This window comes from Engystomops pustulosus, chromosome 2, assembly GCF_040894005.1.
Source record: "Engystomops pustulosus chromosome 2, aEngPut4.maternal, whole genome shotgun sequence".
NCBI classification, from domain to species: Eukaryota; Metazoa; Chordata; class Amphibia; order Anura; family Leptodactylidae; genus Engystomops; species Engystomops pustulosus.
This window is the reverse complement of record NC_092412.1, coordinates 119,196,664-119,212,550: the sequence shown is the minus strand read 5'-3', so window position 1 is coordinate 119,212,550 and position 15,887 is coordinate 119,196,664. Positions and strand designations below refer to the sequence as shown.

The following is a 15,887-nucleotide window of genomic DNA, read 5'->3' as shown; positions in this document are numbered from 1 at the left end:
CCCAGGACCCTGCCACAAAAACCCCATCGTCGCCTCCACGATCCTCCACAGCATCCACCAGCGTTCAGCTCTCCATACCCCAGACGTTGGAGCGGAAACGCAAATATAGTGCAACCCACCCGCACGCCCAAGCCCTTAATGTGCACATCTCCAGATTGCTAAGCCTGGAGATGCTGCCCTATAGGCTAGTAGAGACCGAGGCCTTTCGCAGCCTCATGGCGGCGGCCGCCCCTCGGTATTCGGTCCCCAGCCGCCACTACTTTTCCCGATGTGCCGTCCCAGCCCTGCACCAGCACGTGTCAGACAACATAATCCGTGCCCTGACCAACGCCGTTTCTGACAAGGTCCACCTGACCACGGACACGTGGACGAGTGCTGCCGGGCAGGGCCACTATATATCGCTGACGGCACATTGGGTTAACTTGGTGGAGGCTGGGACCGAGTCTGACCCTGCGGCTGGTCATATACTGCCGACGCCGAGGATTGCGGGGCCTACCTCGGTCCAGGTGTTTCAGGCCTACTATGCCTCCTCCTCCTCCCACCCCTCCTCCACCTCCTCCTCCGAACGACCATCCGTGGGCATGGCGCCATCAGTTGGTAGTTCTAGGCACAGCAGCAGTGCCGTCGCTAAGCGACAGCAGGCGGTGCTCAAACTGCTGAGCCTAGGCGATAAAAGGCACACCGCCCAAGAACTATTACAGGGCATCACGGCGCAGACTGATCTGTGGCTGGCACCGCTGAACCTGAAGCCAGGCATGGTTGTGTGTGACAACGGCCGTAACCTGGTGGCGGCTCTGCAACTCGGCAGACTGACACATGTGCCATGCCTGGCCCATGTGTTAAATCTGATAGTTCAGCGTTTCCTCAAGACATACCCCAATCTGTCTGATTTGCTCACGAAGGTGCGCCGCATCTATGCGCATTTCAGGAAGTCCAGCACAGATGCTGCCACTCTCAGGGCAGCGCAGCGCCGCCTCCAACTGCCCGCTCACCGACTGTTGTGCGACGTGCCCACGAGGTGGAATTCAACACTGACCATGTTATCCAGAGTTTACCAGCAGCGCCGAGCGATTGTAGACTGCCAGATGTCAACTTCCACCAGAACTGGTAGTCAGGTCAGTCAGCTTCCTCAAGTCTACAATGAGGAGTGGACGTGGATGTCTGATATCTGTCAGGTGCTGAGTAACTTTGAGGAGTCAACACAGATGGTCAGTGGCGATGCCGCCATCATCAGCCTCACCATCCCGCTGCTTGGCCTGTTGAAAAACTCTCTGGTCAGCATGAAGTCGGAAGCTTTGCGCTCCTCACAAGAGACGGGGGAAGAAGATTCCCTTGTTGATAGCCAAAGCACCCTTAGGTTTGTTTCTCAGCGCATATCGGAGGAGGTGGAGGTGGAGGAGGATGAGGAGGAAGAGGAGGAGAATGTTGGCGAGACACAAGAGGGGACCATTGTTGAGTCCTTCACTGTTGAGCGTGTATGGGCAGAAGAAGAGGAATTGGAGGAGTTGGAGGAGGAGGAAATGGACAGTCAGGCCAGTGAGGGGAGCGAATTCTTACGCGTTGGTACTCTGGCGCATATGGCAGATTTCATGCTAGGCTGCCTATCCCGTGACCCTCGCGTTCAAAGAATTTATTCCAGCACCGATTACTGGGTGTTCACTCTCCTGGACCCACGGTACAAGCAAAATCTTTCCACTCTCATCCCTGGAGAGGAAAGGAGTGTGAGAATGCATGAATACCAGCAGGCCCTGGTGCACAAGCTGAAACAGTATTTCCCTTCTGACAGCGCTAGCGGCAGAGTGCGTAGTTCTGCGGGACAAGTAGCGAGGGAGAGTAGGCGAGCAGGCAGCTTGTCCAGCACTGGCAAGGGTACGCTTTACAAGGCTTTTGCCAGCTTTATGTCACCCCAGCAAGACACTGTCACCTGTCCCCAGTCTCGGCAGAGTAGGGCTGATTTTTACAGAAAGATGGTGAGGGAGTACGTAGCTGACCATACCATCGTCCTAAATGATCACACAGCTCCCTACAACTACTGGGTTTCAAAGCTGGACATGTGGCACGAACTGGCGCTGTACGCCTTGGAGGTTCTTGCCTGCCCTGCCGCTAGCGTCTTGTCCGAGCGGGTTTTCAGTGCAGCTGGTGGCATCATCACCGATAAGCGTACACGCCTGTCGACTGACAGCGCTGACAGGCTGACGCTTATCAAGATGAATAAAGCATGGATTTCTCCTAATTTCCAATCTCCAGCAGGTGAAGGAAGCTCAACCTGAATAATTTATCCACTCCTCCTCCTCCTCATTTTCCTCCTTCTCCTGCTCTTTGTACAGTAAAGCAGAGGAAACTGGCTATTTTTTGACAGGGCCCACTGGCTCTACCTATAGTACTTTATGCATTTAATTTTTCTGGAGGGCCACCGACCCGGTCCTCTGTTTTAAACAATTTTTGGGAGTGCCACATACAGGCACTCAATCTATTCAATTTTTCTGGAGCTCCACCTACCTGCTCCTCTGGTTTGAAAAATTTTTTGGACTGCCACATACAGGCACTCAATCTATTCCATTTTTCTGGAGGGCCACCTACCTGCTCCTCTGGTTTGAAAACTTTTTTGGACTGCCACATACAGGCACTCAATCTATTCAATTTTTCTGGAGGGCCACCTACCTGCTCCTCTGGTTTAAAAACTTTTTTGGACTGCCACATACAGGCACTCAATCTATTCCATTTTTCTGGAGGGCCACCTACCTGCTCCTCTGGTTTAAAAACTTTTTTGGACTGCCACATACAGGCACTCAATCTATTCCATTTTTCTGGAGGGCCACCTACCTGCTCCTCTGGTTTAAAAACTTTTTTGGACTGCCACATACAGGCACTCAATCTATTCCATTTTTCTGGAGGGCCACCTACCTGCTCCTCTGGTTTGAAAAATTTTTTGGACTGCCACATACAGGCACTATCCAAATTGAATTGTCTCCATAGCAGCCTCCACACGTTGTCTCCATTGCTACCTCCAAAAGTCGTCCATATAGCTGCCTCCATACATCGTCCCTTTATCAAACGAGGTTTGTCAGGCCGAAATTTGGGTTGTTTTCATGGATTCCACATCAAAGTTGTTAACTTTGTCGCCACCCTGCTGTGTTATCCACAAAATACACTGGCAAACTTTTACCATTTACGGATATTATTTCAGCGCTTCTTGCGCATCTGTTTACATTCCCCTCACCCGCCATATCCCAAACTTATAAGAACGCTACTACACTTGATCTTATACAAAAGGTTCTTAGAAGTGCTGTTTGGGGAGTAGCCTAGAGACAGGGGCTTGGATTGGCGAAAGCTCGCCTGGCAGCGGAGCGCCAGCTCCATGTCAAGAACCAACTAACATAGTTTTAACTGCAGCACCTTTAATCTACTACTAGTTCACTGCCTCCATACATGCCCGCCTTATCAAACGTGCTGTGTCAGGCAGAATTTTGGGTTGTTTTCATGGCTTCCACAACAAACTTGTTAACTTTGTCGCCACCCTGCTGTGTAATCCACAAAATATACTGGCAAACTTTTACCATTTACGGATATTATTTCAGCGCTTCTTGCGCATCTGTTTACATTCCCCTCACCCGCCATATCCTAAACTTATAAGAACGCTACTACACTTGATCTTATACAAAAGGTTCTTAGAAGTGCTGTTTGGGGAGTAGCCTAGAGACAGGGGCTTGGATTGGCGAAAGCTCGCCTGGCAGCGGAGCGCCAGCTCCATGCCAAGAAACAACTAACATAGTTTTAACTGCAGCACCTTTAATCTACTACTAGTTCACTGCCTCCATACATCGTCCCCTTATCAAACGAGCTGTGTCAGGCAGAATTTTGGATTGTTTTCATGGCTTCCATGTTAACTTTGTCGCCACCCTGCTGTGTAATCCACAAAATATACTGGCAAACTTTTATCATGTACCGATATTATTTGAGCGCTTCTTGCTCACCTCCTTTGGTTCCTCTCTGCTACCCATTGGTTTGAAGCCTGAGTCCATTTAGGGTATGTCGCCATGCCACTCTCTAGCCTTCCGCTGCTGCCGCTGCCTCTGCATGCCGTCCCCTATAGTGTCAGGGTCAATTATTGGATGTTTTAGATGCTATCTAGCTTCATTCTGTCACTCTGTCATGGCCATGCTGTTGCCCATAATTTTGGCATAATGGTGCAGTTAAGCAGCCTCAGAGGCATCCATGCATGCTGCCCCTGCTGTTTCCTGTTCATTTCCGTGGTGTTTCCATCCTTTTCTGAGGTTCCCAGGTGTTTGGCCAAGCTTCCCTGTGCAGAGCCTTGGTCCCCTTGAAAAATGCTCGAGTCTCCCATTGACTTCAATGGGGCTCGTTACTCGAAACAAGCACTCGAGCATCGGGAAAAGTTCGTCTCGAATAACGAGTACCCGAGCATTTTAGTGCTCGCTCATCTCTACTCTTGACCAATTGTGTGCATCTGATAAATGATTCATATAGTCATTTCACATAACAATTGCTTGTTTCCACTACTTTTTACATGTACAGTGCTCCTCCATGTGACGAAAGCTGACAAGCTATTCACACAATGGGGGTCATTTATTAAGGGCCCGATTCGCGTTTTCCCGACGTGTTACCCGAATATTTCCGTTTTGCGCCGCTTGTACTTAAATTGCCCCGGGATTTTGGCGCACGCGATCGGATTGTGGCGCATCGGCGCTGGCATGCGCGCGACGGAAATCGGGGGGCGTGGCCGAACGAAAACCCGACGTATTCGGAAAAACCGCCGCATTTAAAACCCGAAAATGTGTCGCATAAGGACCGCTTACCTTCACCTGGTCCAGCTCGGTGCATTCCGGCGCGATGAGTTTACTTTCAGCGCAGCAGCGCCACCTGGTGGACGGCGGAAGAACTACCTTATTAAATCCCGGCCGGACCCGAATCCAGAGCGGAGAAGCCGCCGCTGGAACGCGAATGGACCGGGTAAGTAAATTTGCCCCAATATGTACAATATGCAGTGTTCAAAGAATTTACTAATAGGAAGCTCACTGGATTTACTGCTAAATTATTTAATGATAAAACACAAGGCAACATGAGCTGTGGGAAAACTAAATTTGCTTTGGGCAAATACAGGAAGTAGTTAGTCTCTGCCCTAAATGCTGCTGAGGAGGAATTCTGACAAGAAGCTTAAAAACAGAAAATACAGAGGCTCTGGAAAGCTGTTTTTAAAGAGGGAGTTATGCTTTAAGTCATTAGACACCATATCAGGTTCCTTTATCACTAGATTTCAGTGGTGTACATGGACAGAAACCTGTATACTATATGGAGTTGGCTGGCTGTATACTACTGGGGCCTGGCTGGCTATATACTACTGGGGCTGTCTGGCTGTATACTACTGGGGGCTGGCTGTCTGCTACATGGGGCTGGCTGGCTGTACACTACTGGAAGCTGACTGGCTGTATACTACAGGGGGCTGGCTCTATACTACATGAAGCTGTCTGGCTGTATACTACTGGGGGCTGGCTGGCTGAATACTACTGGGGGCTGGCTGGCTATATACTACTAGGGGCTAGCTGGCTGTATACTACTAGGGGCTGGCTGTATACTACATGGGGATGGCTGGCTGTATACTACTGGGGGCTGGCTGGCTATATACTAGAATAGAAAACTTTATTGTCCCCATAGGGGAAATTGAATTTGTCACGACAACAGTAGCAACACCTCCATCCATGATCAGAGTTATACATATATAGACAATAAGGGATAATAACATACATATAATACAATACACACAAGAGCACCAACACAGGTTTTAAAAATGTAAAAAAGTAAAAGCAAAAAAAGAGACCATAGCATAAGAGAATAATAAAAGTATACCCCTGGTTAAAATAGCCTTAGTCACTTCCTTAGGTTAACCAACCCGATTATTCTTGGAATAAAAGAGTTTTTAAATCGATTTGTTCTACATTTGATATGCAGAAACCTATCACTGAATGTACTGCGTTGTCCGATTAGTGTATTGTGCAATGGGTTTGCCTCATTACTCAAAATGTACCTGAATTTGGAAAGCATGCGTACACACAGGAACGAATCCCAATCCTCCATCTTAGAGCCAACAATAGAGCTCGCCTTTTTGACCAGTTTCTTAAATTTGTTTGCGTCAGACACACGAACGTTATTTCCCCAGAACACTACCGCATAGAATAGAACACTCCCAATTACAGACTGGTAGAAGGACGTCAACATCCTACGGTCCACATTGAAAGACCTAAGTGATCTTAAAAAATACAGTCTCCCAGATGCCTTCTTGTATAGTTTCTCAGAGTTTATATGCCACAACAGCTTGTCATCCAGATAGACGCCCAGGTACTTATAACTTGTAACCCGCTCCACTATAGCACCCCTAATCTGGATTGACAATCAGTATTCCGTTCCTTTCGGAAACTAATTACCATTTCCTTGGTCTTTGAAAGATTCAGTTCCAGCCCGTTTAAGTCACACCACTCAGAGAACAAATCAATGGTCGCCCTATACTCTGACAAGTCTCCCTCTTTTATTCACCCTAATATCACAGTGTCATCCGAGTATTTCTGCAAGAAACATTGACTTTCATTTTTTTGGAAGTCAGCAGTGTAAATAGTAAATAAAAACAGGGCAAGGACAGTCCCCTGCGGGACTCCAATGTTGCTCACAGCCACGTCGGACACAATGGGGCAGATTTATCAAGTGTCTGAAAATCAGAATATTTCTAGTTGCCCATGGCAACCAATCACAGCTCCCCTTTAAAATATTCATGAGCACTGATAAAATGAAAGCTGGGCTGTGATTGGTTGCCATGGGCAACTAGAAATATTCTGACTTTCAGACACTTGATAAATCTGCCCCAATATTTCCGATTTGCACCATCGCGGTCTTAATGTAATTAAAAATCCATTGGATCAGACCAGTACTAACCCCCATTTTACCTTGTTTCTGGCATAGACACTCCGGGACCATCCTGTTAAAAGCACTGCCAAAGTCAAAAAACATTATCCTAATCTCAGACCCTGGCTCATCCAAATGCTGGTATACCCTATGAAGCAGGTGTAGAATCGCATCCTCCACACCCAGACGAGGTTGGTATGCAAATTGTAGAGGGTCAAAATATGAATTAACTGCTCCAGCCAGATGCCTCAGGATGAAGTGTTCAAACACCTTCATAATTATTGGTGTCAATGCTATTGGGCAATAGTCGTTTGGTTCTCTTGGAGCCGTAACCTTCTGCACCGGTATAATACAAGACGTCTTCCATAACCTAGGAACCACAGCAGATAGCATACCAAGATTGAATATTTCACAGAAGACAGGACCGAGTTCCCGCAAACACCTTCGAAGGACTTTAGCACTTTAGCACTTACACAGTCCGGCCCAGACAATTTTCTTACCTGCAATTTATTCAGTTCCCTAACTACTTCTTCTGAAATAGAAAAACCCACATCGTTACAGCCCAAACATTGCAAATTAACGTCCTCCATGTCAGGACCCCCGTTGCCCTCAGTAAACCGATTAAAGAAGGAGTTTAGGGTGTTCGCATTATCCCCCGGAAGACTACCCTTCTGCGTGTGCATCCCTGTTATAAGTTTTATACCTTTCCAGACCTCACTGACCTGATTACCAGCCAATTTGCATTCCAATCTTTCTTTGTATCTATTTTTACATTCATGGATCGTAGCTTTGACTTCCCTCTGTACCTCCCTACACCGGTCTACATCTTTTTCCTGGAAGGCTTTATGTTTCTGCTTCAGTAGGACTTGAAGTTCTTTACTAACGCATGGTTTAGAGTTAGGGAATTTTTTAATAGTCTTCACCGGCACTATAGAACCTACGCAGAAATTAATGTAGTCCGTCACCATGTCTACACATATGCTAATGTCCCCATCTGATTCTCTTAAAAACAGATCCCAGTCTGTAGTTGAAAATACTACTGGGGGCTGGCTGGCTATAAACTACTGGGGGCTGGCTATATACTACAGGGGGCTGGCTACATACTGGGAGGCTGTGACCAATGCATTTCCCACCCTTGGCTTATACTCAAGTCAATAGGTTTTCCCAGGTTTTAGTGGTAAAATTAGGGGTCTCAGTTTATACTCGGGTCAGCTTATACTCGAGAATAAACGGTACCTTTTATTGATTGTTTAAAAATGACTAACTGCTTCTCTGTATATATTCTGTATTCAAAAAAGCTTCTAGACTTCAGGTGTACAATATGATTTGAATCTACTAAATCGAGGCTCAAATTCCAAGAAGGAGCCATTGGTGTTATTTTTGCCTATGGGCTCATGGGCTCAATAAATTATTTCAACATTTTCACAACTTGACACAAACATTTTCTGTGAAATAACAGTTATTATTAGAAGATTACTTCCTCTACTTTATGCTGAACATGTACTTCCCAGGTAAGGCTGGGTTACATCTGTGTTCTGCTTTCCATTTCCATGAGATGTACAATGCTTAACATGTAAATGTTACTTGACAAAAAAATGTTTTTGCACAGCTGGAGAGAGCCTTTGACAACAATTACGATGTCCTATCCTGAGATATAGGGCTAATAGATATATGAGACTATCATTAAAACACTCCCAGCTTTTCCTGAAGCTTGCTGTGCTTCCTTTTTGGGGCATCACTTATGGCGATGATGCCAATAGCACTCAAGGCATTCACGTGAACGTGCATAAACTGTTCAATCAGGACACATAATTAGTGTTATTGCTTGTACAGAGATCTAGTGCAGAGCAAGGCAGGGAAGACAGAGCACTGGAGCTCTGCATCTTACAGTAATTTACTACATTACTACATCACAAAGGAAAAGATATTTTAAAACATGATGACCTACACTATAAAAGAATTACAAAGGAATAAGAAGATGAACACATGAACACAGTGAAACCTGTTCAGAAGACCCCCTCTTTGAGAGGACTGCCTCCCTGGTTTTCTTTTTAATTCAATCACTGATTTTTTTTTTATTTTTTGGCCATTATATTCTATGGAAGCTGCCTCCTATCTGAAGACCACCACTTTCCTGTACAACATACCATTCCTGGTATGTAATTGAATAACATACATCATTGATGTTTATGACATCATTGCAGGTCCTGGATTTTTTTTACATGCTGCCGGGACTGATATTCTCCTGCTACCGATCATGAGCATGCATGTGCTAGTAACTCCTCCCAACAACATCCCTTCTCTCCTCTGTCTAGCTACGGATTCCCATGGCAATCAACCAAACACAGACAGCCAGGGGTACGGGGTAACTACTACTTACTAGCCTGCTAGCTGACAATCAGTTTTCTGTAACAGTATGTAGCATTTTGTCTTTTTGATTGGGGCTTCTAAAAGAGCCACTAATACAAATGTGAGAATAGCTTGACACATTTGACCCTGTACAGCTTTAGATTTTAGCATTTGACTGGTTAATACAGTAGCTCACTCTCATGCACCTCTTTTTTTATTACAGTAAAGCACCAAGTGAATGGTCTTGATTTGTTATACGATTGTGCAGGTCAATATTCCCCAAAAATATATATTTTACTCTGTTTCACAAAAATGTGATATGTACATAAGTGAAATACCTCAAAGAGCCTACAGAATGTTTGAAGCACACTTGATCCACAAAGGAAAACATCTCTTTGTGTCCTGCTTCTTTCATTTTCAGGTTTGTAAATAATTTTGTGATCTTGAAGAAACTGCAAGCTGGGGTCTAAAATATAACAGAAAAAAACATGAGAATGCATATTTCACCATCAAATGAGCACAAGTTATTGCTTTTTTCAATAATTAAAAATGATAAATAATAATTCCTTTATTTATATGGCGCACACAGATTATGCAGCGCTACACAGAGCTTTTTTTGCCAAATCAGTTGCTGTCCCCAATGGGGCTCACAATCTAATCCCAAATTTGTTTTTGTAAGTTATTGTATATTATTCCCTGCAGGATGCAAAGTTAAAAAGAGTTAAAATATTTATTACAGACTTACAAATAATTCCATAAGATTGGTATTGTAATGTGAAACATAACACAGTCTCTCACAGCATGATGATAGTTATTATTCGTCTGCGAATACTTTCTGAGCTTTAATTTTTCCATGGAAGGCTATATTTACATTGCCAATGCCCAAATTCACAAATGAAAATAATTTATTATGAATTTTCCTCAACAATATCTCATCCAAATCCATGTACTGCACAAAGATCAGGTTGTCAACATGATGTACAGCCCACAACGTGTTCTGTAATGTAAGCTAAATTGCCTGAGTCATGAGCAATGATAGTGTAATTCTACAGAAAATTGGAAATCAATTCCTGTCATTGTAGCATAAAACTCCTTTATCAGGGCTCCAGTTCACCAATGTAGTGCAGCTAGAGAGAGGTTGGAGATGACAATCACACCAATTTTACTCAATAAAGGGAAATGATGTTTTTGTTACAGCCCTGGGGAAAATACACACCCAATCATTTTTTCTTGGATTAAGTTGCTCCTTTTTATCAACAATGAAAAATAAAGGATTGTCTAAATTGGCACTCTGCACTCAGACAGACCTGCCATATATTTAGAGGGCTTCTAAACAACACCAAATAATAGCTTTTGGTGACCAGGGGTAAATGTATTAAAGTAGCAGAATATTACCCTGGACTGCAGGTCAGAGTAACAAAACTATTATTTCTTAAAGCTCAATAATAACAATTAAGGCCTGGTGATGACGAAATCATTCCTTCTCCTTAACAATGAGTTATATAGCTATCCATTTAAATCATGCTGGATATCATATGGGGGTTGTATTGTCTTGTTCCACATTCTGATGCTAAATTTATTTAACTCTAGTTGGTAGTATGTAACTGCTATATCTGGCAGGAAATGAAGAAAGCTACATCACACCTTTTAAATCAAGTAAAAAAAAAGTTTTCTCATTCTTAGAATAAAGAACATCTCGTTTTTCACCTGATTTAAAAGAAGATTTCTTTATTTGCTGATCCATGGTGGGTCCTGGCAGGGTGTAACTACAGTGGTGGCGGCCACAGCACATTGTACAGCATAATATGTATATAGCATATTTGTTATTTATATATGCTGATTATGTGTATGTATCTGTGATGTGTATATGTATATGTTGTATGGTGTGTATATACTGTATGTGTGTACTGTATTTTTCGGACTATAAGGCGCCCCGGATTATAAGGCGCACCATCAATAAATGCCCGCTAAAACATCTAGGTTCATATATAAGGCACATCGGATTATAAGGCACACCTGATTATAAGGATGAATAACCAGCAGGTAGCTGTTGTCTGTAAGTACTGTTCATACACAGGCGGTCCCCTACTTAAGAACACTCGACTTACATACAACCCCTAGTTACAAAACGGACCTCTGGATATTGGTAATTTATTGTACTTTAGTCCTAGGCTACAATAAACAGCTATAACAGTTATCAGAGGAGTCTGTAATGAAGCTTTAGTGTTAATCCTGATTCTTATGACAACCCAACATTTTTAAAATCCAATTGTCACAGAGACCAAAAAAGTTCTGGCTGGGATTACAATGATAAAATATACAGTTCCGACTTACATACAAACTCAACTTAAGAACAAACCTACAGACCCTATCTTGTATGTAACCCGGGACTGCCTGTATAAGGCGCACTGGACTATAATGCGCACCTTTGATTTCTGAGAAAATCAAAGGATTTTTTGTGCACCTTATAGTCCGAAAAATACGGTATATGGTGTTTGGTGTGTATATACTGTATATAAGTATATATGCTGTACGTCTGTATATGGCACTGTATGTGTGTGTATATACGATGTGTATATGTTCTATATGTGTGTACGTGTGTGTGCAAGTATATAAATGTGCATGAGAGTGAAGAACTAGACACCAAATACAGTATTTACAGTCATAAGAGATCCATATCCTTGCACACTAATATAACTTTTATTTCCAAACTATTAAAAGATGAGTTCAGTCATCAATTAAATATGCAAGGATTGATGAACCATATTAAAATAACTAAAATCCTCCAAGGTAGCTGAAGTAAGTATTGCCCGGGATAGTCCACACACTATAATACGTGCTAAACACCCAATATCCAATATGGAGTGATATAGGCCATGTATAAATGGTCCCCATCAATAATAAAGGATTGAGGCTCAAAAAAAGTGGATATTTATCTACACAGCCAGCATGCATGCTAAAGTAGGGAATACCACATAGGGGTTAGCACCATTTATATTTATTGAAAGTATCACACTGAATGTCAGAAGTAACGTATAGAATTATTTCAATATTTCATCAGATGTCAGATTGTTGGTGGATTGCAGCTATACTATATTAACATTATATGCGGCTACAAATCCATGCAGCAATGTACAATTTGTAAACTGGCCAGAATGTTCTTGTGGAAGCTGTTCATGTGTCCACCTTTTCACCTAGACAATGAGCATGTTATATAGCAGTAGTCTAGCTGCCTACTAGTATACAACATGCTTGTTGTTTAGGTGGCTAATGCTATGTAACATGTGTGTTGCCTGAGGGCTAGTGCTATGTAACATTTCTTATTGTCTAGGTGGCCTTTGTCATAGAACAAACTTGCTGCTTAGGTGGCTATTGCTATAAAAACATGTAGGTTGCCTAGGTGGCTACTGCTATATAGCATTCTCGTTGCCTAGGCTTAATAAATTTGTACCATAGTGATTGCTGTGAATACTCTGCTTGTTTAATTGGGATTTCTATCCTGACATATCTGCAACTCTCTAGTCCCTCATTGCTAGTGATCCTGCTCTTCTACAGCATGAACTCCCAACATTGTCAACTGTGTTCTGACTACTGATCAATGCTGACAGGAGCCAGAAGTGCACAGCAACAGGAGACTGTGTGATAGATGAGTATCGAAAGATAACACTGTGCTCATACACATCAGCTTCTCTGACACTGCCTGTCACTGATTGGACAGAGTCAGAGAAGAGTAATTCCTTTTGCTTTTGATAGATCAAATCAAGTAACCTTCTTGGGATTGTGATACCTTTTAATGGCTAACTGAAAAATAAGATGTTACAGGCCAACTTTCAGGACAGCCTAGGTCCCTTCATCAGGCATGGTATAACAGGCTTACGGAAGTAACACAGATTTTATACACAATGAACAGAGAAGTAATGCAAAAAAAATGGAAACAAAAAGACAATACCAATAACAAAGTTGAGATATGAGGTTCTTAATTAGATTTCTTGGATAGTTTAGTGTTTTATTGCCCCCAAGTTGATGACCCCACTATCTCAGGGCTGTCTGATATAGTGATACTGAGACTGTCTTTTTGTTTAAATTTTTTTTGCATCACTTCTCTGTCCATGGTGTATAAGAACTGTGTCACTTCAGAAAGCCTGTTATGCCATGTCTGATGAAGGGACCTGTCCCGTAAGCTTGCTTGTTACAACTTATACTTCAGTTAGTCATTAACAGGTATCACCATCTCAAGGTTACTTGATTTCACCTATCAAAAGCAACAGGAATTTCTTCAACTGGCTAACTTGGTACAAAACTTGATATAACATACTCCACCCCACCCTCGAATGCAGCAACTAGATGTGTGAATCAGACCCTACAGTGTGGTATTTTGATCACTTCATGTGTGGTAAAAGGGCCTCTACAGGTGTGGGCACCCTTAGGTAGAAAGTTCCCCTATTTTCAAACCTACCTAAGTATGTCTCAGTGAGTTGGAGCAAAAGCAGCTGATGGTCTTCTGGATAGCTTTTCATCCATATTTTGAGAGGTAATTTCCAATCCACATCATCACTTGTCAAGGCCAGGATACCCACACATGACAAAACTGATGGACTTACATTGGCCAATGTTTCAAGCTGAAAATGAAGTTATAAAATAGAGCTTGTTATATTTGGTAATACATCTGATCTTGTTCAGACTTGGCTGTGCATTTTTCATGTGACCACAGTGCCACCCTCTGTTCAGTCTAAAAATCAAGTGTTCAAATCACAGCGCTTTGCTTTGTAGTATCTATAACAACTAAAAAAACATCAAATGCAGAATCGAATAGAATTTTTAAATCCAACTATAAAACTGACCATTTAAGTGGCTTGCATTGAACTAAGTAAGGCTCATATGGGTTGGATTAAAGATTGATATAATACATTCTCAAATGTGACTAGACGTCATTGATAAACTAAATAAAGATTAATTAAAAAGACTGTATATAATTTTTGCTTACCTCCCAAAAAACAAGAAGTGAGTCAAGAATCCGTATACGTTCATTATTAGCAGAGACAAAAAATTCTGACAAAACAGAACAAACGATTGTTAATTTTGTCTCAAATAAATTAAATGCCCTTAATCTCCAGACAGGAAAGATCAACTGTTCCTGAAGCTTTGTTCGGACCCTTCTGCTGTGTCCCCAATATGGTGTCAGCTTAGATGGAGTTAGGCAATGTAGTTTACTGATTTTAGCATTGTACGATAATGCATTAATTAATGCCTCAATAAATCAATCTATGTATGCTAAGAACCTTGAGGGGCATCTAGATTAAACACCCTGTGATATGATATTAAAAAATTGTGAAGTTTTAAAAAGTCAATCCTCCCATGACACATGTATCTAAAGGAGAAAGGTAAGTTTTGATAAATACTCTACAATATGCTGCCTGAATAGAACTTTCTATGTCAGCCAAAAACACCTCTATACATGCCATCCATGCTAAAGTCTAAAAGATTCACTCTAATAATTGAATCTATTTCCTGTTTTTTCAAAGGTTTACTTTCCTTGCCATTTTTTCCCCCAAACCAACATTATATTACAATTACATGAGTTGTCTAAGCACCTTAGTCTGATAAGTGAGAATGTAAGGTGGGAATTTATCAAAAGCTGGTGCATCTTGGCAGATTGTGATGGTTTACATTAAGAGGTTCTGGCCTTGCCTGTCATAGAATTGTGCTATAACCTGCATCAGGAACTGGCATATGTTATAGTTAATGCGCTGCTGTGGGGTGTCCATGCAGCAGCTGATTCCATGGTCCGGCGCATCACTACATGCCCCTTCCCCACCCACTTGGAACGAAGGTGGCATAATGGCGGGGAAAGTATGCCAGTATAAACCTTGATAAGTTCCCTCCTAATGTGCATGGGAGGATCAGGAAATATGGTAGTCAAATGGTAAAGCAGTTCCAACAATAGTAATCTAACATATCGGAACAGCCTTAGCTCCCCATCTGACACCAATTATCTACTTATTGTGATGATTTAGTTGTACCATAGTCACAGAACTGACTAGTTATGCATTCAGCTAATTGGGTTTAATGATTATAAAGAGTGCAAGTCTGTTTGTAGAGATATGTTCTCAATTTGACATTAAATGGCTTAAACCTAATTAAATCCACTGTGATAAAAGTTGTTCCACAATTAAATCTGAAAAGCACAGGGAGGGTGGGGGAGGGGAGCTTCGTAGCTTTCTATGAACACTATGTATGCACAACTCATATATAACACACAGTAAAAAAGAGGAGCGAAAAATAATTATCTTCTAATCTGTTCATATTGCTGACCATAGTATAATTACTAAGTGTTGTAGAGAAAGCTAATTAATTGCTATAATTATGCAGAGTTTTGCTGTACAGACATGCAATATGTCTCAAACATATTCATTACCATAAACTATTCTGGTACATAAACAAGACACAAAATTAACACAGAGAGGTTAAAAGAGTTCAGTGCTGAACCTGATGTGCTCATTACTTCATGTGAAAAAAAATAAGTAAATAACATTTGGAATTTCGAAATCAATATGGAATTTGCTAATTTGCTTGTAGATCATGTAAATATCAGAGCTACTAATCCCAGTGGCTGCAATGTGAGGAAT

General features: G+C 42.3%; 1 protein-coding gene across 2 annotated transcripts in view; it reads right to left on the bottom strand.

The window, feature by feature from the left end:
• LOC140118356 (uncharacterized) overlaps nucleotides 1-15,887 on the bottom strand; it is a 315,197-nt gene that overhangs the window by 189,519 nt on the left and 109,791 nt on the right. For both annotated transcript variants that reach the window (XM_072136177.1, XM_072136178.1), the window contains exons 52-54: nucleotides 14,246-14,310; nucleotides 13,718-13,880; nucleotides 9,600-9,727 (exon numbers count right to left, since the gene is read on the bottom strand). In XM_072136177.1, the coding sequence (XP_071992278.1) occupies nucleotides 9,600-9,727; nucleotides 13,718-13,880; nucleotides 14,246-14,310 (356 nt within the window). The remainder of the gene's footprint in view (nucleotides 1-9,599; nucleotides 9,728-13,717; nucleotides 13,881-14,245; nucleotides 14,311-15,887) is intronic.